This window comes from Lygodium microphyllum, chromosome 21 (genome assembly GCF_053477565.2).
Source record: "Lygodium microphyllum isolate KBCC chromosome 21, Lygodium_microphyllum_v1.1.10, whole genome shotgun sequence".
Taxonomy (NCBI): domain Eukaryota; kingdom Viridiplantae; phylum Streptophyta; class Polypodiopsida; order Schizaeales; family Lygodiaceae; genus Lygodium; species Lygodium microphyllum.
In genome coordinates, this window is record NC_141155.1 from 139645180 (window position 1) to 139670915 (window position 25736).

Below are 25736 nucleotides of genomic sequence, written 5' to 3' on the forward strand. Positions count from 1 at the left end.
GAAGAGCTTGGAAAGAATCACTAAGGTGAAACATTAAGTATAGAATAAGCCCTTTAAGGGGGTATTAAGTACATCATAAATACAATGGCTGGATAATCAATCAGTTTGATGGGCTGTGAATTTGAGGCCATATTTGACTCAAAGCACAAGGTGCTAGAGTCTGAAGCCCGCATAAAAGAACGTCTCCTCCTCGTATGCCCGAAGTCATCATGCAATCTCTGACTTCACCCTCTTAAGTTTATCAATAATGTTTGTCTAGATTTAGAAAGAAACAAAGAAAGAAAGATGTATTTATGTCTAGAGAGGCCAAAATCTATGAGACATAACCATGTACATTGATGATCATCACTAAAGATTAAAGTATGACATAGTAAACAATGACGAGTGATGGCGATTTACAGTGCAAAAGGAGACTAAAGTGAGAAACATGAGAGGATACTAGGGATACAATAGAGGGATACATTTTTTTTTTGGGGGGGAGGGGGGATAATATGTGGAGCTGTAAACATCTAGCTGTATAGTTGGGTACGAAGATATAATAAACCTTTGTTCCACCCAAGGGAAATCAGTGGTTTGAATACATCATACATCCTAGAGTATAGGGGTAGTATTTGGTTTGATCTCTTGGCTCTGCCAAGTATAGGTTGTGGCATCAACGAATCTTCCTCATCTCTCTCTCTGGTGTAGCCTTTGTGTTTGGTATACTTGCCTTTGTGGTTGGCAATGTTGCTCTCCCTACCTCGATTTGGAGTTGATGAGATGAAACCCTAAGCTGGCAATGGCTGCCTGCATCTCATATTGCATGTAGACATCCAAGTATCCAGGTTTCATAATAGAACCATCTACTATGGTCCTCATGAAGTGGTATTTGTAGTAGGATATCTTTGTTGGAAGGGGATGACAGGGTGAGATCCATGTGTGATGTATGCATAGTTGATAGAGATCTTGTTGCATGATCAAGTTCCTCTGTGAGTGGAAGAGATGTATTTTTTGGGGGGGGGGGAGGTGGTCCATGTTGATTCCGTACCCTGTGAGCCACTGTTCGACCTTTGTATACCATGAAGTCTCATGTTTTGCTTGGCTAGCTGCTAGGAGGCCTCAAATGCTCTTGTAGATAGTTTGACTAGGTGCATGGCATGCACTTTGTGGATAGAACTAATGGTTTGGAAAAGAGCCTCTAGCATCATGGGGGTTGCAGCAAACTTTGCTGTGATCCTATGTGGTACTAATGGCTTACTGTGGATCATCCGTGAGAGCATGAGGACATGTAGCCTCTTAACTTGTGTGCCTTGGTATGTAGCCAGGCTAGGGGTCCGAACCGGTGGACCATACATTATAATTTATGGCTGGTGTGACCAATGTATCAATTAGCCACCTGCATGTGCGAGGCTTCTCGAAGTGTGTCCCATCATACTTTTGCTTCAGCATGGCTAGTATAGCATATGCTTGTGTGAATCAATCCTTGGCCGCTTGTGCCATGGTGAATCTCGCTGCCGATGTAGTAAATGTGACTCCCAGGTAGACATACGAGTCCACTAGCTTCACCTCATCAACTTCTAGGGGGAAGATTGACCTTCTTCTCATTGGGTCAATGTGTGAAAGATTAGAATCTTGGTTTTCCCAAGATTCACTTACAATCCATGCTATGGATAGGAATCTTGAAGGGCATGTAGATGTTGTTGTAGACCCTCGTGTGACTCAAAGACCAAGACACTCCCTCTCCTCCTCCTCGTGTGACGTGGTCTTCTATCTCATCAATGTAGAGTCCAAAGAGTGTGGGAGAGAGGGGACATCCTTGCTTCACTCCTATGGTACTATAGACCATGTTCGATAATCCTCTTGGGCATCTCACTCGACTAGTGACTGTCTTGTACAAAGTGCATAAATACTCTAGAGCATGTCTTATGGGATCTCTAGTGCTGGCAACTTCTCTAGTACACTAGCGCATGTCTTATGGGATGTCTAGTGCTGGCAACCTCTCTAGTAATCTATCCTGTGGAACTATGTCAAGAGCTTTATGGAAATCCACAAAGCAGTAGTAGAGCTTCTTCTTCTTCATTTTTGTCTACTCCACCATGGCCTCAAGTGAAAATATGGTCAAGGTCACTTTGTCAGAGATTTTTTGGAGATGCACAAAATAACAATAAAGTTTGTGGCCATGTGTGTTGCTTGCTCAATCAGACTACACTATGTGAAATTATTATCTAGTGTGCAGGAAGTAGAGAACTTGTTTATCCAGTTGCTTGGAGAGCCTTCCTTTTTGTTATGTCACCAAGCTCTTCCTTAAGTGGTGATATAATATCATGGCTAAGATATGCACAGCCATGATAGTTTTATGATACTCGAATCCATGGGGTCACCTGATTTGTGAATTGGTGTGTATGTTCTGTGTGGGGAAAGCCCTCTACTAATGCTCTATCGAAGAGGCATGCCAAAAGTGGAAAGGAGTGGTGCATGTGTAAGAGGAATGCTGCCCTTGGATCCTTGAATGATTTGTAGATACTCCCATATTGTAGCCTCTTAATAGCTTTCTATGCCATGTCATGAGCAAATATTGTCAAGGTGGTGGGTTAACGATTAGCAACCCCCCGTACCTCTCTTTTTTCTTTTAATTTTTTTAAAAGAAATTTCCGCCCGGGGGGGGATTGTGTAGGTTTGGCAATTGCAGGGATAAGTGATAGCTCTAGGTAATTGTGGCTCTCAAGAATCCACTTCTAAGGTTCCTCCAAGTTGATGCTCTGGACAAGTCCCGACTCCTAGTATTGCTGTCTGTTACGATGAAATAGAGCTTGGTTCAATTGCCGAGAAAGAAAACAAGAAATAGGAAAAGTTTACTAGAGGTTAGAATGCCCATAAGATAAAAGTACTATATACCCAAAACTTTGGGAAAACTGAATGTCCTATGTAGAAAGTGACAAATATGAATTGGAAAAGAAAAATGACAGACCGCATTGTCTTTTTGCTATTGCTTCTTGATATGGATAGAGCGTTGGCACATTTGGCGTACTAAAAATGCTATTGTCTTTGATTCACCATCTTGCATTAATGGTCACATGCTTGCATAAAGAATTTATGGTTGTGGTGCTAGGTGGCTTCTTTGAACTATCAGTGGGTGTTCTCATTCTCTGTTGATCTGCCCTCCATGCCTTGGAATTTTCCTCATGATAGCAGTCACTGTTTAGGTGTGGATGGTGCAATGGTTGCTGCGGATGGATTAATCAATTTGCTTGTTTGTTTGTTTTTTCCCCCTTCGTTTTCTTTTTTGCTTTTGTTGGTAATCAAGTGTCTTTCTGTGCTGGTGTTTGGCTCCATATGGTATGCGTGACCTTTTACATGCTAGCCACGAGGCCAATTGTATATCTGATTGTGTGTAATACAAGTACTATAGTTCACGGAAAAAGAAAGGATGGAGGGGGGAACGGGAAGAGCTGGGAGGGAGGGAGGCAGGTGATGATTTCTAACCATATGCTGTTAAAACAAAGGAAACAATGGTTAAAGCTGCTCAAATTTGTTCTAAAGAAGAGGTGGAAGCTTTGAATGTTGGTTATAAAAGCTCTGAACAAATCAGAAGAGAAATGGGTGCCCTCAAAGATAAACTGCGACGGGAAGAAGCCAGGTATTTTTGTGAGTTTTCAGCTAAGAGTTGCTTGCAATTAAGAGCCCTGGTCAATTTAACAGTTCATGCACAAAAGTGCATGCTCAGGAAAGATCGTATGGCCTCATGCTTTACCTGCCACTTTAAATATGAGTAACCCTCAGGTTTATCCATATGTTGGTAATGAGATTTTACCTCAGGGAGTGTATATGGAGATAAAATAATGAAGATGCCAACTTAGCGAAGGTGAGATCAGTTTGAAAAGGTTCATGTAAGCTAAGTGTAATTTATTGTTGTGTGGGCTTGCATCTCTTGGTGAACCTGGCAAGTTAATTGTTACTATTTGTATTATCTTGTTGCCTCTCTGCCACCATGATCACCACACTCTAAGAGGAAACTAAGGAAATTGTGAGCTCTTCACATATGTTGCAAAGGAAGATGTGCGCACTAAGCTGCCTTGAGCGCAACCAGGTTGTCAGGCAGTACTGGGCACACTGAGAACTTGTTGGCAAAAATCAGCAAGGCCCTTGGACACAAAGACGGCCTCCTATGCAGACCATCTATTCTTTCTGGTTACTGATGGCTTCTTGGTGTGTGTGAGATACATGGATGTGCATCGATCTCATGGGATTTGATACTGGCCAGCTCATGCTCACACCAGCTCCATATTGAGACAGCTAGATATGTTCAAAGAGAGCACAGTTCAACGGACACACTTTGCCTGCTTTTGCCAGGAGGAGACAGTCAGAGGATCATTATGCATGCCACTACCCAGCATATCAGGACATCTGAGATAGCTGCAGTAGCCTCTTCACTGAAGGGGCTTGGATAGAGCCATAGAGATCTGCAAAACCCATTGGCCTTGCCCTTGTGGGCCAGATAGAGACCACTATCATGGATGGATCCATGTTATCGTTATGCACTTATGAGGATGCGCATCTCACCATCTTAGTGAGGAAGACATATTCATCTTGCTGCTCATGTGAGGTTCACGATGGCTGGCTCTCTCATCTAAAAAAGAGGTCTATCTTTGGTGTGTCTTAGGGCGATTTGTTGCTAGATGACCCATTGCCTACAACCTAAGTACTCTTGGAGGCTTGTGTAGGAGATGGCTTGGGCGAGGTATCCTTTGTGAATAGAGGGAATGTTGATAGTCTGAGGAAGGTCATCAATGGAATTAGTAGGGACAATTGCCGTGGTCGACAGGTATAGAAGAGGGCCTTGTTTAACCACACCAAATAAGGCCTTGTATCTTTGAAGGATATTAATGATGGTGTTACCTTTGCCCATAAAGAAAATGGTTTGATTATTGGTGTGGGAAAGGGATGGTCATGGTAAGGCCATTCATATGGATGGAGTAGTCCTTGCGCTCGAATAATTTGTCAAAAGAGGCTAGTGAAAATTAGACTTTGGAGTTGCCGCCTTTGATCACTTCAAAGAAGAGAAAGCTCTATAAATAACACCTTGGAGAAAATTCCCCTGAGGGAAAATAAAAGTACAAAGAACCCTATGAAAAAGGTACATTATATGCTCTCCCTTCTTTTGTGGAGAGTATGGATCAAATCCTTGAAACACCCTTGTTGTGGATGCATCCTAAAGGTCTATGACATGCTTGCACCTCGTGGACCAAATGTACCAAGCAATAAGGCAAGCAATTAGCTCCCATTTGTGGTAGTGCTTTTGCATCTATATTGTCTGTGAGTAATTTGGAGTCAGAATGTTACTCAGTTGTTTGTCCAATGATGAGAAAAGGAAGGCTCCCTTGAAAATCCTCATATCCACATGTTGGGCCTCTAGTTGCCTCTTAAGCTGCGACCATGGTCTGTGTTGTGTCGTGAAAGATCATACTTGGGGCTTTGCCTCCATCTCTTGGGATTTGGGGTAGTCCCATAGGTAGTGTCTCAGTTTCTCCTATGGCTCACCACATCTTACACATGCCATTGGGTCCTTGCCATATCCTAGCCAAGTGCCGATTGCTAAGTTTGTATGACCTAATAGCAATAGGAAGAGGAATATCCTCCTAGGCCTAAAGCTATTATCTAGCCTCCTTCAAAAGCTAGATAGGAAATTATTTGAGATGCCTTGTTTGTGCCAATTCCAGGTGATTGTTGGCTGTGCTCCAAAAAAACAAGAAAGTCTTTTTTTTCATTTTAAAAACATGTTTCAATTTATCATTTCACTCAACACGTTTCACATTTCAATGAAACATTTCAAGTGTTTCGCATTTCAAGGCCAATGAAACATGTTTCACCATTACAGTGAGTGGCATAGGCATGTAGACGCAGACCCAACTACCTACTTGTTAGCTAAATGAAGGCACTAGGCCTATAGGAGGCCTATCCAAAGGTTTCAATAAGATCCAAGAGTGTGTGGAGAGACCCATTTCTTGATAGGCCATGCGACATGGCCTTCTTTGGTTACACTATCAAGCTCGGAAGAAGAATTTACATAAGCAAGATTTTTGCACACTTGTATCGGATATTATCCTTATTGATCTTGTGTAATTTATGAGAGTATACTATTACCTTGAATTGAAACCATTTATAACAACATTAGTGATAATATGCTACCAACTTGGACTAGAATCTTTAGGGTAAGTCACAGATAAAAGCCAACCTCACTTTAGTAGATACATTGCCTATAAAAGGGAAAAATAAAAAACATTTCACATACACAGAAAATTGTCTTATATGCATTATTTAATCATTTCACTCGGCATTTCACTTGGGACCTTCCTAGAGGTGAAAGATTACAAGTTGAAACACGACGTTTCAAGAGTTAAACTTTTTGGGGGTGAAAGGTTTCATGGTTATCGACTACTTCCTCTAGCAATGTGCCACTAAGTTGATCCTTTGTCTAGAGCATCTTGTGAACGTTGTTTGCTCCAAGTCCTCGTGTTGAAGACGCCGGACGGCCATTCTCCTCAAGCATAAAAGAAAATAATCTATTTTTTGCTAGTTACAATAGCCACAAGGATGATGCCTTCTTTGGAGAAGAAACCTATCCAGGTTGGAGATGCATTTGAATTTGTTTGGTAGTTAGGAGGTACTCCCTTTGTCATAGCCTCAATCATAGCTCTGGTGCCCTTGACACTTTGTAGTCTTTGCCTTTGGATCTTATGTGGTAGCTTTTGAAATGCAAACCAATCTCCCACTGAGGGAACAACCTATGTGGAGAACTTCCATCTATATAAGTGTGTCCTCTGTCCAAGAGTATGACTCGGCTCTGATCGCAAATTGTGATTGAAGAGGAGAAATTGCCTTCTCTTCTCCTCAATTTTGAAGTTAGTGGTATCTAATGGAGGCTAGGTAAAACAAATCTCCAAGCTTTGATAATAGTAGTTGCAAATCTAACCTTCCTTAGTCTATGGCCTTGATCTCTTGGAAGATCTAGTGAATGATGGGTTGCCATGGTCCTCCATGTGTAGGTGCAATAGACCAAGTCCTCCCCAATATAAGTTTCTTCCAAGGATCGTTGCTTGGAAGAAGACACTTGACTATGAGCTTAGCAATAAGGATTTGCCCTCACAGCTTGGCGTTATGATCCCCAAGGCTTCACCAGAATTGGGTTGTATGATAATATCCTAAGCTACCTTTGGTCTAGTTGGACTCCCATTTCCTCCTAACCAAATAAAGCTCCTGATGAGGTGCCTCACTTGGCCCATGCATGATTTGGAGAATGCCCAATAGGAAGTGATGTACCACATGGTCACAAGAAAAACTTGGTTGGTGACCACCACTTTCCTTGCTAATGAAAGCCTCTCCGAGCTCTAGTAGAGGAGATTCTATTTGATGCCCAAAAGAAGAGGTGTCAATTGTAGCTTTGAAGTTATGAAGTTATATCAATCCCTGTGTGTCGTACAAGGTATCTCACTACAGTCTATGAGGGAGCCAAGTGGCTCTAGTAGAGGAGATTCTATTTGATGCCCAATAGAAGAGGTGTCAATTGTGGCTTTGAAGTTATATCAATCCCCATGTGTCATACAAGGTATCTCACTACAGTCCATGAGGGAGCCATGTGAAATCCTGGCCTAGTCTCCATTCCAGCTAACAAGTGTCACATGCTGAAAATCCATAGGACTTGTACCAATCAATTAGGGCACTTGATGCTTTGGAGAATATCTCCATGGCCGGTACAAAGGCCCTAATGTTACTCTCATCCTTGCCTAGATAAATTGTTGTATCATTTCCAAACTTCACATCAAGTAGCTCCTTGAGCTCAAGAATGGGCAATGTGATAGCGTTGATACCAGTGGCTTTTGTTTTGTCAAGTCATGGCCTGTGCTACAAATAAGAATAGGAAGGGGGCTTATGGACAGCCTTGACTTACTGATCTGTATGTTGTATCTGTTTTCTCCAGCCCTTTGTGATTAGAACGTGGCTGTGTGTTGAGGAATAAAGAACTGTGGCTCCCTTGATCCACTGCTTTGGAAATCCCATTTTCAGCTCCTTCCCTCTAGGAACTCCCAATCCACATGGTCATATACCTTCTCGAAGTCAAGGAGAAGCACAATGAGGTCTTGGTTCTTGGAAGGAGCAAGAGTTGTGGACTGCCAAAAGGTGAAGACATTATCCAAGCTGCAATGTTCTCGTATAAGGCTTATTTGGGTGGGTGGGCAATATTGGGCATCAGTGGAGGTAGTATGAGATGGATTACCTATTTTAGGATCTTCTAGGTCATTCCAAGCAAAGTGATTGGTCTCCACTATGCGATCTCCAATCTGTCCCCTCTTCCCTTGGAAATGACATAAATTAATATCTTAGAAAGTCTCTTTGGATATCACCTGATGTCATAATCTCCTGGAAGGCTATGATGAGGCTTACATTCATAATGGCCCAATACCTCAAGGACTTATTTAATCCATCTTGTGGTAGGTGCTTACATGAAGGTGGTGCCAAAAGTGCCTTTTCCAACTCCTTTGTAAAAAGGGCCATTGGATATTTGCTCATCCTATTGAGTGACCACCCTCCTGGTGCTTTGCGATACTCTATCTTCCTCATAGCTAGGGGCAGCAAAGTTGTGTAATACTTTGTAGCCAATTGCCTTGCCTCCAAAGGGATGTGTGCAATTGATCCATCAAGGTTCTGGAGTCTTTTTACACCTAGTGTTTTGGCCCTTGTGATGTGGAAGGAGTCTCTATTATCACACTCATTAGGTTGAGTACAAAAGGAAACTCTTGCAGGAAACCCATATTTTAATTTGGCTTCCTTCATGGCATCAATTTGTGCTCTAGCAATGTGCATCCCTTAGCCACTATTTGCAACTTGGACATCTCTCCTTTCTATAGTGAGTGATGCTCTAGCAATCCTTCCTCTCTCTATAAGGTCATAGCTCATGGTCGCTTCCTTGAAGAAAGAACTGATCTCTTGCAAGCTCATGTCTAAGTCTCTAGCTACTCTTGCAGTTGTAATGCCTTGGATCTCTAAATTTGTGTAACAGGCTAGCTCTAGCAAGCTACTTACTTCTAGTTAGCTACTTATCGTAGGCAAGCATGCTAGCTACGACAACTACTTATTTTAAACATGTAGGTTAGCTTGAACTCGTAGCCTATGTCGGTTTTCCAGTTTTGGGGTTGTTGTCTTTGGATTGAACTCATTTATTTGCAATATGTTTTTATGCTACATATTTTGCCGTAATACTCATTTTTGGCTTCTTTCTTTTGACATCTTTCCCCCTTGTGGAACATGAGCCTATGGACCTATAGCATGAGGAATGTCTTGATGGGTGAATGTCCTCAATGAGACGTCTGAGATGAAGTGAATCTTTGATGGTTGACATGATACATTGCTTGCTTACATTCATAAGAAAGACTGCTTTGTCGGGTGTCACGTGGATGTGAAATTTTGAGATGCTTTTATCTTGCTGATAACATTTGATTACGTTATTAATCAAGTGTGCGAGGTTGTTTAGTGCATGTGACGCACATGGCAATTATCTCATGGTAACATGCCAAGGACCTCGAGGATGCAATGGGTATCAAAGGCAAAAGCTTGGATAAGTATGCCAACTGAGCTTTGGGAGTCAGTTGGTGTCAGTTTTGACCCTAGGACAATTATTTAGCCAATAAGTGTCAATGATGACATTAGAGACTAGCATTAATTAATTAATGAATGCTAGTCCAAGGGTTAACATAGGTTGGGAACCACTTCAGGTTGCTAATGGCTTAGCCAATTAAATTATGGATGGGCATATTTAATTTTGGGTAGGGTTAGGAGGGCTGAATTTAATTATGAAAATTAATTTAATGGTTGCATAATGCTTGAAAATGGGTTTAGAAGGTTGCCAGTTGGCAAAAATGTCCATGCAAGATTGGAAAACGTCTTTGGAGGTTGGAGAGAGGCATTCAGTGCATTCAGCCCTCAAGGGAGGAAGGAGGAGATGTTGCTAGTCTGATCTGCAACCATTTGAGGACCTTTTGAGGCAGCCAAGGGTAGGAGAAGACCAATCTACAGCAAGTGACAGGATTTTTGAGGCTTCTTGGAGCTGGTGATAGTTGCTTGGAGCTAGCAACAGCAATTTGGGCCCTCTTGGCAATTGGCGACAGCATTAAATGCTGTTTGGTACAGACATCAATCAGATTTCTGGCCTTCTCCACCTTCTCCAGCTTGTGCTCACTCAATCTCAACATTTCTTAGCCTTTTGGATGAGAATTCATTGAAATTTGGTGGACAGCAGAGAGATCTCTGCTATAAACCCTAAATTTCTGTAGGAATTAGGGTTTAGCAGCTACCTTGGGACTGTGCCAATAGGAGATGGCATTGTACAGTGAAACCAGCACCTGAAATTTGTGAAATTGATAGGGATTTTAGATGCTAAGCCATACATTGTGAACTGGGGCAACATTTGGGCAGCTGGTGGTTGCATTTGTGCAATTCGTGGGTGAAAATTAGGGGGCGATTGGTCCAAATTGCTTGCTGATTGTATGTTTAGCAAGGGGCTTTTGGATCAGCAAAGGAGATTGTGGAATCTCAACTTTTACTCTATCCATTAGCAATCAAAGTTAAAGAAATTCCGAAAAGGGTGCTAGTTTTGGGGCCAACCGGGTGTCTATTGTCCAAGATTAGTAAGGTAAAATTTGCATTTCGATTTATGTTTATTTGTTGATTGCTGTAATAGCAAGGAACCAAAGAGGTGGGTTGAATATCTTCCATTGGTGGAATATTCCTATAATACCTCATTCTATTAAAGCATCATGATGACACCTTTGCAAGTAGTGGAAGTGGAGGACCATTTGCAATCTTGTGTGACTTGCTCCCTCCATGCATCTGTGGTGTTGATGCTCCTTGATAGATTGGTGCCAAGCTCTATTGTGGTGATTCTGATGCTTGTTGGGGTTGTGTAGAGATAGGGGAAATGGAAGTGGCTTTGGCAAGGGATGAGACGAAGGTTGTTGGAGTGGAGGAAGAAGCTGAGGACATGCCTATGTTAGGGTATACTGGATGGAAGGAAGCACTTGAGTAAGTTGGAAATAAGATAGGGCGGAAATGTGGGAGGAGGTGGCATTGAATGGTGAGGGTTGAGTGGTAGTGTTGGGTAGGGATGTGAAGAGCAAGTTGGCAGGCAGGGCAGTGGGATGAGCAGTTGGTAGGACTTGTTTGCAGTCATGTTTGTCATGCCTTGTCATCTCGTGTGTGTGAGCCTCAGTTTGAGTCAGACGAGGACATTAGGAGCTCTGACATGTCTGTCATGTGTTATGATGGGGAAGGCTAGTCACTCTCGACTAGCTGTCTTAGGATGTGTATTTCTTTTTGGCCTCTTTTAGTGGGCAGCCACTGGCTGCCTGGCCACTTTTTGGTCATTGTTGTGGGGCGCCCATTTTAGGGCATTTTTAGGGTTAGGGTTAGGGTTTGTCCTTTTGCCTATTTATAGGCAGGCCCCCTCCCCACTTGATCACTTGTCTTCTTGCAGATTCCGACATTCCTCCCCCGTGGTGGTGCTGCCATCATCATCAGCCTGATCTAGTGCCCTCACTGACGTTGTGGGCTGATCAGTCTCCTTCCGCCTTCCTGTTTGTATTCAACATTCATTTCAGTCAGTGCAGATTTCTCTTCCTTATTTTCTGCTTTCTCTCTCTCTCTCTCCCTCTGTGTTCGTATTCCCTCTTCCGCAACGCACTCTCACATGTTGAGTCGAAGGAGAGTACATAGAGCTGAGATTTACGGAGGAGAACACCCACAACGTTGCGTTTGCTGTTGCCGTCTCTTCCCCAACAGCTAAGGCTGCCCTTCCAGGAGGTCACCATCCTTGCGTTTGCTGCAGGCGCCCCCTCCAGAGGCTGCCACGTCATCACAAACCACTTCATGCTTGCATTTTGAGTCAGGGCGGCCACTCCTACAGCTGGGCGACATTCCTCCAGGCTGCGTTTTGCTGATCTAGCTGTCGTTCCATCTTTAGGCGGCTCTTCTCTTGCTGGCGACCTACTGCCAGGCTGCGTTTTGATGCTGGCGGCTTCTGTCTTGGTGCTATTCATCAGAAATTGCATTTTGGTGATTGGTGATCAGACTGCTGGTCATTCTTTGGCATCGGCAAAGTTTTCTTTGGTGTTTGGTGTTTTGCAGATTGAAAGATGTCTCATTAGTTTACGGGCTTTGATGACTTAGATGACAAGCTTTTGTCTCGACACTCATCTGAACGGAGGGGTGATTTCTATCATGAGGACTGTCGTCCGGAGTCTATTTCTCTTTCCTGTCCCCCTATATTCATGTATCTCTGCGAGCCCCTTCCAGTGGGCCGAAGATGCAGCCTTTGGTACCCCCTGTACAGGTACCCGTACTTCCTCAGTTGCCCAAAGAGGACCGGTTGGATGGCTCTAACTTTTCTCTATGGTCTTGCAAGGTGGAGTGTATCTTGGACTCCTTCGATCTTTGGGAGCTTGTTTCTGTTCCTATTCCTTGGCCTAAGGTGGATCCCGCAGATGGGACATCTATGGATCGTGCAGCCTTATGGGATCGGCTCAATTCTAGAGCGAGATCTTTCCTCTTTCTGAGTTTACAGGATTCTGTCCTTGTTCATGTTCACAGGTTGAAGACTGCAACAGACGTGTGGAGAAAGCTCGCGTCTCTCTATCAACAGAAGACGTTTGCCTACTGGATCTCTCTCGAAAAGAAGTTGCAGATGCTTGCTATTGATGATAGTCCTTCCATGAAGGACCACATCAACAGATTACAGGATATGAGGGATGAGCTTGCGTCCCTCGCTCGGACGATATCTTTTGAAGACATGGCTATGATTCTTTTGACTCAGTTGCCATCGCCTTGGTTTGATGTCTTCTACACTAGCCTTCTTACATCAAGGACCCGTGAGAAGCTTCTATGGGAGGAGCTATTCCCGCTTGTCTTGGAGCATGACGAGCGACTCAGAGAGGTCAGTGCCAGTGGATCCGACTCCACTAGAGCCTTTGTTGTAGGTTCGGGAGGACAGAAGAAGAAGAAGAAGTCAAAGGCTAAGAAGGACAGTTCTTCAGGCTCTGACTCAGATTCAGAGAGCCCGAAGTGCCCACACTGTGGGAAAGGGACACATCCTGAGGAGAAATGCTGGAAGAAGTACCCTGGTGGATCTATATCGGAGCCTTCTTCTACCGCTACACCAGCTATTACCCATGAGTCAGTGTTCCTTCATATCCATGCTTTGGAGGAGGATCCTTCTTCCGTGGCTGTAGTATCTTCTGCGCAGCCTTGGTTAGTGGACAGTGGTGCTTCGAGTCATATGACTCCTCGAGGTGATTTGTTACAGGATCTCCGTCCATCAGAGGGTTCAGTCACTGTTGGTGACATTTTATCGGTGCCTATTAGTGGTGTTGGCACATTGCCTTTGTTTACCGACTGACCTTCGAGCTCCTTTTCAGAGGTCCTACATGTTCTGGATTTGGGTCTTCCCCTCCTCTCAGTTTATGGCCTTACGAGGCTTGGCACACGAGTGATTTTCACCGAGCATGTCGTTGTTATTGAGGATTCTTTTACAGGAGCTGTCTTATCTACAGGTTGGCAGGAGAGCAGGCTTTACAGGCTCCATTCCCCTTCTTTGATGCAGGGTCCTCCGCCGCAGTCTATTGCTACACCCGTTCTCGCTTGTGCACCTTCTATTCCACAGGTTCCTTCCCATCCCCCACCTTCTCCTCCGGTGGTTCCCTCGTACCCCCCATTCCTTTTAGCGGGGGATGATCTCGGTGATGCGGCTGTGGATTCCCTGGCCCCTAATGTTTTAGAGGGGGATTCCTAGGATCATGAGGAGCTCCTTCAGCGGCAGTCTACATCGACGGACTTCATCGACATTGGCATTCCTCTTGCCACCCTAGGATCTATTTCCTCTTCGGCCTTCAGCCACATCCAGGATCTGAGAGGGGGTGTTAGCAGTCATGTTTGTCATGCCTTGTCATCTCGTGTCTGTGAGCCTCAGTCTGAGTTAGACGAGGGCATTAGGAGCTCTGACATGTCTGTCATGTGTTATGATGGGGGAGGCTAGTCACTCTCGACTGGTTGTCTTAGGATGCGTATTTCTTTTTGGCCTCTTTTAGTGGGCAGCCACTGGCTGCCCGGCCACTTTTTGGTCACTGTTGTGGGGCGCCCGTTTTAGGGCATTTTTAGGGTTAGGGTTAGGGTTTGTCCTTTTGCCTATTTATAGGCAGCCCCCCTCCCCACTTGATCACTTGTCTTCTTGCAGATTCCGACACTCCTTCTCCCCTGTGGTGATGCTGCCATCATCATCAGCCTGATCCGGTGCCCTCACTGACGCTGTGGGCTGCGTGCAGGGACTGATCAGTCTCCTGCTTTCTCGTTTGTATTCAGCATTCATTTCAGTCAGTGCAGATTTCTCTTCCTTATTTTCTGCTTTCTCTCTCTGTGTCTCTCTCCCTCCGTGTTCGTATTCCCTCTTCCGCAGTGCACTCTCATAGGACTAGTAGGGATGCAGTGGGCTAAGTAGGCAAGGCAAGCATGGTGGCAGGCTAAGTGGTGGTAGCAGGCAAGGCAAGGGTATCTGGGGATGCTTGTTTGCGAGAGGGAGGAAGGAGGGTGTTTGATAGGATTGTTGATGAGCAGGACATGGTGTTTTGGGGTGCTTCTCTTAGGAGGGGACAAGGTGGGGCTAATTGGTAGGGGGGAGGAGGGCGGGGTTGAGTGCTGCAAGGGCTGGATGGTTGGCCTTTCTACCGCAGAAACCAGGCTTATCGGCAGAAGCTAGGTGGGGTTGGCTAATAGTTAGGGTGGCATTACCAGGTCTGGCCGAGCATGTCAGGTCAGCCATCAGGTCAACAATCCTGCAGGCATCAGGAGGCCGTCAAGCATCAGCAGTTCTACTCAAGTGCGTCAGGCCAAGCATCAGCAGGTTAGGAATCAGCAGGTTGTCAGGTCAGGCATCAGCTTGTTTTGCTGCCTCCGACTGCGTACTTGGGCTGAAGAGAAAGGCTGAGGGAGGTAATGCTAAGCCGAGGATGGAAGGTGCAGGCTGATGATAGGCAAGGGAAGAGGCCTTGCCTGAAGACTGATGGCTGAGGCAGTACAACGGCTGGGGGTGGTGGTGAGGCAAATTTCTGGAGGTGCGGCATGTGGTGGAACTGAGGGCTGGGGCAGTGCATGCAGTTGGGCAGCACAGTGAGGGTGGAGGGTGGACTCAGGGAGGAGATGCTGAAAGCTTACTTGTCAGCACTCCACCACTTCACTTGTGGGGTGGCTATGGACCAAGCACTACAGGTGTGAACCCAAGCTTGATGAGGAAAGCTGTAGTATCCTTATGCTTCCTTTTGATGCCCGTACAATGTTGATTTTGTGTATTAAATGAAATTTTATGGGGGAAAGCATACACAAACCACAAAGGCTTCGACATCGGTATTTAAATATGAGAAGGCGCATGGAGAGTCGTCTCCACTAACGCACCAGAGCTCATTTGGGGCGATGCACAAGTTCATCAAGAATGGCTAGAGAATGTTGTGTACTTTCATAAAAAAACTATCACATCACTGTATTCAGCTTGTTGTCTACTTGCAAGAGTTTTGTGTCCATCTTCATGAGCTCCATGCCCAACAAAGTCTAAAGCTTCCAAATCGAAGAAGACCATCCATTGGTCTTAAACCTTATGTGATGACTCATTGCTGCACAATATTGAAGACCATCGATTGGCTTTTTACCTTTATTTATATGTTTCAGTTTTATACTCATTGATCATGAATGATGACTTGTCACGTGGTCACGACATGTACTTGGTATTATCCAAAGCTTATTTGGGCTTTGTTATGAAAATTTAATCAGCTTTGCCCTTAGGCTGTTTGTAACGTTTTATTACTTTGTTTTAGTGTCAAATTATGCCTTTATATGGTACTTTGATGATGCACATTCTGAATTTCAAAGTTAAGCTTAAAAATATGTTTACTTTTGAAGTATATTTTGAATTTTAAATGTTATCCTGGTCCCCTCTCCCCCAATTTTGTCTGTCCCCATCATGTCCTTGTCCCTATCATGGTCGCCATACCCTGTCACTTGTGAGTATGCACTATAAGTATAGGCAAAAGATTCTCTATAGAATGTTTGAGCTTCTAAAGGTCTTATCTCATGCAGCATTTCATGCATATTAACTCTTGTTAGACCATTACAAGGCATTGGTTTTTGCAGGCATGAAGAGTCTGCAGATGAGATTAAAAGCAGGCTCAACAGGTTAAAGCGAAGAGTGGAAAAGAAGCAAAACCAGTATAAATTCTACAGGGACAAGCTCAGTGTAAGTGATATGGCATTTTTCACATCAAGTAATGATTTATTTGCAGTGTTGCCACTTCAGTACGATTATGGCTTTGCCATTTCGGGAAACCTTTTTGGTGTTTATTATTGTTACTTCTTTCAAGGAACAAAGTTCATGGGCTTATTTTAATGGGTACAGATGGTAAATAGGGCTTTGGGTGTACGGTTAACAAAGTTTGAGAGGAATGGCAACTATTTAAAAAAACAACTCACCTGGCAGTAAGTTGAAGCTGCAATATCAATGCAATAAATTGAAATATAGTCATTACTCTTAGGTATATCTTACTATATCTAATGTTTGTTGCTATGGAATCTTGAAGATTCAATGGCCATCTACAAAGAAAGGGAATGAGTGGGAAAATTCAAGTTGATTTTACTGAAGAAACTCTGTCAATACAGGTTTGTTTTTCTTGCCTAATGTTTGAATCCATTCATATTCCACATCTTGGTTTCTATCTGACACACGAGATTGGTGCATTTATCCATGATTTTGGTGTTTCTATGAACACAAGCTTTTGGTTGCAACAGCCTGTGTATGATATGCTATGTTTCTATTATTGTAACACCATTGGTGTGTTAAGGTCTATGCTGCAAGCCTAAAACAGTAAGGAAGGACAGAGCTAGGGAGTGTGCAAGGGAGCAATAGAGAGCGGTAATGAATCTCTCTGAATTGGTAAAATATAGGACATTGAGATTTCACAACATACAGCGCATTTGTCTCCAGTTGTTCTTGGCATTTTGATATTTCCTATTTTCTCATGCCTCCGGAAAATTTCTCTCTCCCTCCCTCTCTCTCTCTCTCACACACACACGCACACACGCACACGCACACACAATATGAAGTTGGTGTTTTGGGGGGGCTGGGATGGGGCTGCAATGGGGCATGCATCACAACAGAAAATAAAAGTGACAGGTTCACCCATATACCCTGGTTTAATGACAAAGTCATTCTCTAAAAGCTGATGACACCACTTTGTTTTACCATGGGATCTTTGTGCCCAATGGTGCTCTTGGTGTGATCTGTGTTCTATTTATGTCTATCTTGGAAATGTCTTTGGCCACTGTTCAACCTTCAAGTAGAACAAGTTTTGTCAGAACTAAATTATGATGTATTATTAAATGAAATAAACACTGTTCCAGTTATATGTTTTGTATTATCTAACATGGAATGTAGTGGTTACAAAAGTTCTCAGCATGTGCTGCAGGTTCAAATGCCCCAGGATGCATCTAATAACATGGTCAAAGACACTCGTGGGTTATCTGGTACATGCACTTTAATCTTTTGAAATATTGGTGTGCATATCATATACATGAATGTATGCCTTACTGGACTTTGTGGTTTTGCGTCAGGAGGGGAAAGATCTTTCTCGACTATGTCTTTTGTGTTGGCCTTGCAAGAGATGACAGAAGCTCCTTTCCGTGCCATGGACGAATTTGATGTTTTTATGGTAACAGTTAGAGTCAAATCAAAATCAGCTGGAAGTAATGCAACTATTCATGTATTAACCACACCTTTGCAATTTCCACAGGATGCAGTGAGCAGGAAAATCAGTTTGGACACTGTGGTAGATTTTGCCATTTCACATGGTTCCCAATGGATCTTTATTACACCACATGATATAAGGTCTGTTTGCCAATTTCTCCCTCTCTTTTTTCCCCCATAAGTGTCTCATGACTATGAAATATTAGACAGAGTGAGTGAAGAGGTGGGAGCATATCAGTGTTAGCTAGGCCATCCCTGGTAATAAGAAGACCTGCATACTCAATGGTGCTTGATTGGCAATAAAGGAGACCTTGTACCAACGAAAAGAGGAGGCTACTGTTGAAACCAGACTACCTCCTCAAAGAGGGTGGTGAGATTTTGATCAAGCACATAATTACAGCAATAAATAAATCAACAAAACTGAAATGCACACTATCATAATAATCTTGGACATTGGACACCTTGTTGGCCCTAAAACTAGTGCGCTTGTGATATTTCTTTAACTTGTATTGTAGTTGGATGGAGTATAAACTGAGAGATCTTTATCTCCTCCGTTGATCTAAAAGCCCCTTACTGTCATAAATGATCAACAAGCCAATTAGGCAAATTGCCCCTTGATTTTAACCTAGGGCTAGTACAAAGTGGATCACAAACTAGCCAAATGTTGCCCCAAATCAAATGGGATGGGCTGGTATCTTAAGTCCTTGGTGATTCCTCAAATTCCAGCTGTTGATTTTAGTGTACGATGCTTCTATGTGTTGGCACGGGTCTCAGGATGGTTGTTAAACCCTGATTTCTGCAGCAGAAATTAGGCTTTGCAGCAGAAATCTCACTGTTGCCCATCAAATCTTGCCGAGAACACCTTCGATTGGCCGAGAAATGCTGTGATACTGAGAGAATGTACTGTAGAGGGTGAGAGAATGCTGAAGAGAGAATTCACAGTTTCCACGTTGGAAAACCCTTCAAACTGCCTGATGCCTGCTCTGATTTGCAATAAATGCAGTCGCTTACTGGAGCCCAAATGATGGAGTCGCCAGCCCTTGAGAAGCACAATATGGTTGTCATATGATCTCCAATGGCCCCTGGCTGTTGTTGCCTGCAGTAAATAACCGATTTATGCTCTGAAAACTGATCAACAACACCTCCTCTCTCTCTTTCCCACAGGCTGAATGCACTCAATGAGTCGTTCCTAGCCCCATATAGTCTTCTCTCCCATTGCATGGGTATTTTTGCTAACTGGCAGCCTTTTTATTCCATTTTTTAGCAATTTTCAGCCAATTAATTAATTTTCAAAATTAATTAATTCTGAAAATTAATTACAGCTCTTTTGACCTTGCCCAAAATTAGATGTGCCCATCTATAATTTAATTGCCTAGGCCATTTGCTACCCCAAGTGGTCCCTAGCCTTAATTCTTCCTTGGATAGGCACAAATTTAATTAATTAGTGACCAGCCCCTAGTGTCACCACTGACATCCTAGGGTCAAATTGATACCAACTAATATCCAAAACCCAGTTGGCATAACTTGTCACAACTTTTGCCTTTGACATCCACAGCTTCCTCAGGGTCCTTGGCTTGTTACCATGAAATAATTGCCATGTGCATCACATGTGCTTTACAACATTGCACATTTGATTGTCAAATTAATCAAATGTTACTAGCAAGAGCAAAGCATCTCAAAATTTCACGTCCTTGTGATGATTGTTGTTGCTGTAGGAGGAGGACAAGTGTGCTTGGATCAACCCATGCAACAACAAAGGAGAAAAGGGAAGAAGAAACTTAGCCAGCCCTGCTACTACTAACATGCTACCCAGCTGACTACTGTTGAAGGTTCAACATCATACATGCATGACACGAGATTGAGTGACTACCCTCTCCAAGTCCCCACATGTCATTGCCTGCTCAGAGGCAGCTGCCCACAACTTCTCTAATCACTAAACCGTTGAGGGATGGAAGAAAGATACTCTCAACAGAAACCCATCAGTGTATCTAGTGGCTCAAAAGGTGTGACCCATGTCTTGGTAGTGTGTATTTGAAGAATGTCACAGCTTTATGATATTGTTTGCCATCTAAACAATGTGTGCTTTGTTAAATATACTGCTCTCCCATTTGAACTCATGCTAGTGTGTGAGTGAGCTCGTAATATCCACATAAAAAAATAGTCAACTTTATGGATGAACAAGTAAAGGTCCTAACCTTTGAACTTTCATCATTCTGCCATGCCTTGCCTTCACAATGTTGCGTGGGTGTGAGATTATCCTTTAGGTAAACCTTCTTCGTGTACACAAACAGTCCTTTTTGGAAGGAAAGATTTCATCTAACCACGATCTTCAGGATGAGTGCTCTTTCTTTGGTTGTGTCCTCACTGATTTGCCATTGATAAAATGTGTTACTCCATCTTCTCATTTAATGTTTATCTTGATAGGCAAACATCCTAACCTACAAGGAAAGGTCCAAATCTTCATAGTTTCTTTATTGGATCTACTCAAATTTGTAGATAGAGTGTGTTATCATTGATGATTATCCTCTCATGTTGGTAGCAGCCAACTTTCTTGCCTTGACAACATTGAGTGGGTGAGAGAATCCTTTAGGTAAACCTTTTTTCCTTTCAAAAGCATTCGTTTCTATAAGAAAAGGTTCATCTTCTCTCTGACCATAACCTTCAGGATGAGTGCTCTTTCTTTGGTGCCCTCACTGATTTGCCATTGATAAAATGTGTGTCGCTCCATCTCATTTGTATCATCAACTTTATAGGTGAACATCCTAACCTACAAATAAAGGCCCAAACCTTTGTACTGTCATTATTTTATCTATTCAACTTTGTAGATAGAATGTACCAGCACTGGGTATGTACTTCCACAATGATAATCCTCTCGTCTTGGTAGCACCCAAATTTCTTGCCTTGCCTTGGCCCTTCACAACATTGAGTGGGTGTGAGATCATCCTTTAAGTAAACCTTTTTCCTGTTCAAAAGCATTTCTTTCTGTAAGGAAGGATTTTGTCTGATCACAACCTCGAGGATGAGTGCTCTTTCTTTGGTTGTGTCCTTGCTAATTTTGCCATAGATAAAAGTTGTGTTGCTTCATCTTCTCACAGAAGGCCATTGCATTCTCTTCAGATTGAGGTTCTCTCTTTCCTGACGCACTTGATCTTCTCATGTGTCCAGCCTCAAAAGCCTATTTATGTAAACACTCACAGCTGTGTGTGAAGTGATAGATCAAGGGTGCTACATTAAATTGGGTGCTAAGGAACTGGCGAGGGACAAAAGTCTTGCTGCATATCGTCTGGAACATATCAGTATTGAATCCTCTCTAGGGCTTTCCATTCCTTTCTAAAAGACAGTCCCTGAATGGTATATACTCTATATTGTTGCTGCATATCCAGGTGCGCAGCCCCTGCAAATGTCCAGAAACATGTCTCTTCAATGTAGCAAAGGTTGTGCGGCATCCAACAACATGTGCAGTTGTTGCGTATCTAATTGTGAAAATGGGCTTTGAGAAAGTAATTCCTTCCAAGGTAAACAGCTATTGAACCACTGCAACCTCTCCATTGACATAAAAGAATTGAGAGTTATTTTGCTGTCTCTAACAGTATTGAAGATCAAGACCTTAGTTATAATCACATTCATTTTCAAGATTGTTTGCTCTCAAAATTGCCTCAGTCCATGAAGGTGCTGCTGTAAACCTTCCTTCACCCCGATGATACTACTTGTTTTGTCTGACAAGCCCATGAGTGTGCTCACTCTCCCTTTGACAGTGTGGTGAAGTTATTCCCGGCATCACCTCCGGTGTATGCTCTAATGATGCCATATCACACACTAGAAGTAGCTTTCCTGAAGTCAACAAAAGAGCAATCTACCTTCTATAATGTGCTTCTTCAAGAAGGCACATCGTAAAAATAATAAGGTAGGTTTCCATGCAGTCCAGGTCTCACCTTATGTTTTGATTTAGCCTCTTTTTTGAACTGTGTATCCTACTTCATGGTTGGTGGGCATCCTCCATTGTCAACCTGCCCAGGTACGGTGCATCACATCTAACAGTAGATCATTGATGAGTTTTCCTGGTCACTTTGTCACTTGGCTCCTCCATAGATCATCACGACCACATAACATTGCATTCCTTGTATGGCATTGCTTTTCATCTCTACTCTTGATGATTGAGCTATCCAGGCTTCACGTCTATTACACTTGTCCACACGTTCATCAGCTAGAGCAGCAGATCATCAATGCACTTTCATGGCCACTTCGTCACTTCATCACTTGGCTCCTCGTCCATAAATCATGATGGCCACATTACATGGCAATTTCAGTATGGCATTGCTTTTTTTGGCCTCTACTCTTGATGAGTGAGAGAGTCATCCCATAAGAGTGGCCATCCAGGGAAGTTGGTTTCTTGCTTTTGCTCTGAACACTTCTGTGTTTGCACTGTGTATTCATCTTGACATATGTGCCTAGGAGAGTGCTTTCTCTTGACTGGCTCTACAATGCCATTCGGGATTTTTCGTACACTGTACTGGAGATTGCCCAAATCAACAGTGAAACCACATTAAACACCTGGAGTGGAGAAGGCAACACAGAACTAATCAACCTTCAATAATGTCACATCGAAACAGTCCTACAGGGCTCAAAATCACCTTCATGAAAAGGCAGTGTCCAAAAATGACTTTGGCAACAAGGAATGATGCACAATGGATATATTGAACTTGCTGGAAGATGCAGTTAAATGCTGCATAAAAACAGTGCAAAGGGCCAAAAACACCCTTCACCAGAACTTTTATTAGGTTGTGTCATCCAGGAATGCTCCCTAGATTCTTGGATATAAAAATTGCCCTTGAGTTTCAAGTTTAATTTTTTCCTATGATTTTCAAATTATGTTAGAAAAAGTGGCTAATGGCACCTATGTTTGCCCAAATAGATGGAATTTAATAGTTTTAGCTACAAGCATATGTGTAGGATATTAATTAGGGATTTAATGAAGCTCTTTATGATCAATTGTAAGACATCACAAAGGAACAGTCAACGAAGTATTTCATCAGAAATTTTAGAACGTTACATCTCTTCACACATGATTGAAAATGTGGTCTTGTATGCAGCATGGTGAAGGCAAGGGACCAGGTGAAAAAGCAACAGTTGGCTGCTCCTCGATCTTGACACCATTTCCTGTATAATATAATGCAAATAAGCAGGTCATTCATGATGTCACTGAATTGGTGACAACAGTTCCAAGTATGTCAGGTGAGCGTTTCAGGGGATGTGTCAGATCATTTGAACTATCACTATCAAGTTAAGACATATATGGGGTGTTCCAAAGGATGCACTTGACCTGACCTCTCTATTCCATGTTCAGAAGAAGGTTCTCTGTATAATTACATGTACATGATGACTTACAAATAGGTGGTCTCTTGCCTGTTGATTGAGTGGTAACTTGAAAATCTGCTAGAGCTCTGTGTGTCATTATTTGACATGAAAGGCGTGGTATCAACGGGTGATGGCTGGGTGGAGTTCAGATGGTCTTGTCATTTCCCTTGGCTTGTTATGCACAACATGACAAGTCAGAATATCTTGTCTCTTCAACTCAGGCAACTGGCCCAATAGTGTCTACAACTGATTTTCATGGAAGTGGCTCAATCAGCCTTTGTATCTTACCAAGACTATTTGCATGACCAAATGTCACCCTTGCGCAATCCCTCTTCTTTATGAATATAATATTCATTGATAAGGTAATCAATATTTTTCTAGTGTCATTAGTTCGTCTCTTAATCGATTCGTTTCAGCTAAACTACACTCAGCTGAAATAAACACTGCTATTGAAGTCTTGCTTGATGGCAATGCCTTTCACACTATCATTGTTTAATCCGACATTATTTTATTTGAAATATTTCAAGATAGTGTTTAAGGTCTACTGTGTTCACAAAAAACCAAGGTCTAATATAAACTGAATTGCAGAGATTTCCAAAAACCTTTAAATATCAAGGAATGAGGTTTAAAGATTGCTAGCTTTTACAAAATTTTCTAGTTATAAAAATTGCAAGTACATGTAGTTTGGCTTAAAACTCCCTCCAAAATCTTAAGTCAGGTTTTTGTGTCTGCTATAAAAATGTTTTTCATGAACACAGGCTCTAATCCACACCCCAACAATCCCCCCAACCCAACCCAGGACCACCAACCGTACACCACCCCATGGCCCTCGTGTTCGCACGTGCCAGGGTGCCAACAAAGAAAGAGAAAACGAGCAAGACTTACGAGTATGAGTATGCTTTTGATGTTTGAGCTGCTCTGCGATTGTATGCTATCAAAAGTCAATGGGACTCAAAAGTTCACAAGTTTTGAAAATAATTTTAAGAGGATGAAAATACGATTCCTTCATGACAACCTATGCTTTTCTTTTTCATCCAACCGATGGAAAACCACTTGTCTTTAGATTATTAGATTGGTGCTAATTATGTCAGTTCGGTAGGTTATTTTTCCTTGCTGGAGGCCTTTCAAGAACAAATGGCTAATGTAGGGACATCTACAGGTCCGTTGTGGTAGATTATGAGTCTAAGTACATTTGGCCAGGAATTTGTTACCTTGTGTCTATTTAACGTTGAGGAAGGGACTTTGATGACAAAGGAACAACCACCGATATCTTTGAAGCTTCTTTTGGCTATGGTAAGGTAACCTTTTGTTTTTAGTGGCAATTATTAGTTGAATGTACATAATTTCTTAAAGACTATAGAGGGAAAGTTGGATCAAGATTGAATGATGACTCTAGATTTACCATTCACTGCTCAAGAACTTCACATTGTTGTACATGCAATGAAGTAGTGTAATGCACTTAGTCGAGACACTCTTTTGGTGGGGTTTTTTGTTGCAATATGGAATGTATGTGTAAAGGACTTGTGTGATACGCTAAACCTCCTTATGGAGAAAGGTGCTTTATCTCATTTAGCTAATCAGGGTGCTTTATAAGTGGTGGAGAAGATTGCTAAAGTTGGTGGTGCTCCTTGGTGATGTGTAATGCTCCTTAAAAATTTATGGCTAAAGTGTTGGCCATCATGATCAAGTTATCTCTATACTTACTAGTAGAGGTAGTATGGATTTGTATACAAACTATTGTTAAAAATCTGGGCACTCAATTGCTTGTGCTTTAAAGAGAATTACATATTTGTATTACATGAAAAACTCTTTAATCGCACTACGTTTGAGTAAGTAGATGACTTTGGTTATAGTTTTTTTCTTAATATTTTCTCAAAATTCCTAATCTTTAATTGTGTGCACACTTGCTATATGCTCTAGGTGGTGACAACAAAACCAACAACGGTTTTCACACATCGTTGTGGTTATTTATGAATTATTTAGTTCACATTGAATATTGGTTGTTTTTCCTATGGCTTATTCATGCAACAATACATGTATGTTAACTTGGTTATCCAATATCAATTATCATGTTCTATGTATTAAAACACTTTGATACTTTGACAAATTCGGTGTATACATTTAAAGTCTATATAGAGACCATGGTTTCGGTTAACCATTCGCTTGAAGATTAGGTAACCAATTTTACAAAATTTGAAAATGCATTTTAAAAAAAAAGATAAAAACCCTACTCCTTAAACCATGTGTCCAATTATTATATTCTCTAGCTTATACATTTCCACTTAAAGATGCCTAATCTAAAAGGCTATCCGGGTTATTGATGCAAACATTTCTATATGCAATGCAATATGTTATATGCTATATGCAAATTGGATTTCTTACCTAACATCAATAAATGTGTATGGGTTTTATGAAGGAAAATGTTAGGACCACTTGGCCAAATCCTACATATGCATTACAAGACTTTATAGATTGAGTAGTAAATTGTGTTTGATATGGTCAATGTCCCACCCTCATAAGGGGTTACCAATGATCCACGTGCTCAAAGTTGTAAGACATCTATCATGAGAAGTTATGT

General features: G+C 42.3%; 1 protein-coding gene across 3 annotated transcripts in view; it reads left to right on the top strand.

Annotated features, from left to right (window-relative positions):
- Positions 1 to 23681, top strand: part of LOC148018645 (structural maintenance of chromosomes protein 6A-like) — a 110012-nt gene extending 86331 nt beyond the window's left edge. The window contains exons 21-28 of one of the 3 annotated variants that reach the window (XM_087661116.1): positions 3483 to 3616; positions 16198 to 16300; positions 16460 to 16539; positions 16641 to 16719; positions 17526 to 17583; positions 17671 to 17768; positions 17850 to 17944; positions 22894 to 23680. In XM_087661116.1, the coding sequence (XP_087517242.1) occupies positions 3483 to 3616; positions 16198 to 16300; positions 16460 to 16539; positions 16641 to 16719; positions 17526 to 17583; positions 17671 to 17768; positions 17850 to 17944; positions 22894 to 22951 (705 nt within the window). In that variant the 3' untranslated portion in view covers positions 22952 to 23680. Of the gene's footprint in view, positions 1 to 3482; positions 3617 to 16197; positions 16301 to 16459; positions 16540 to 16640; positions 16720 to 17525; positions 17584 to 17670; positions 17769 to 17849; positions 17945 to 22893 lie in introns of those variants that run through there. The other 2 variants (XM_087661117.1, XR_015687607.1) reach the window with 2 other exon arrangements.
- The last annotated feature ends 2055 nt before the right edge of the window (positions 23682 to 25736 follow it).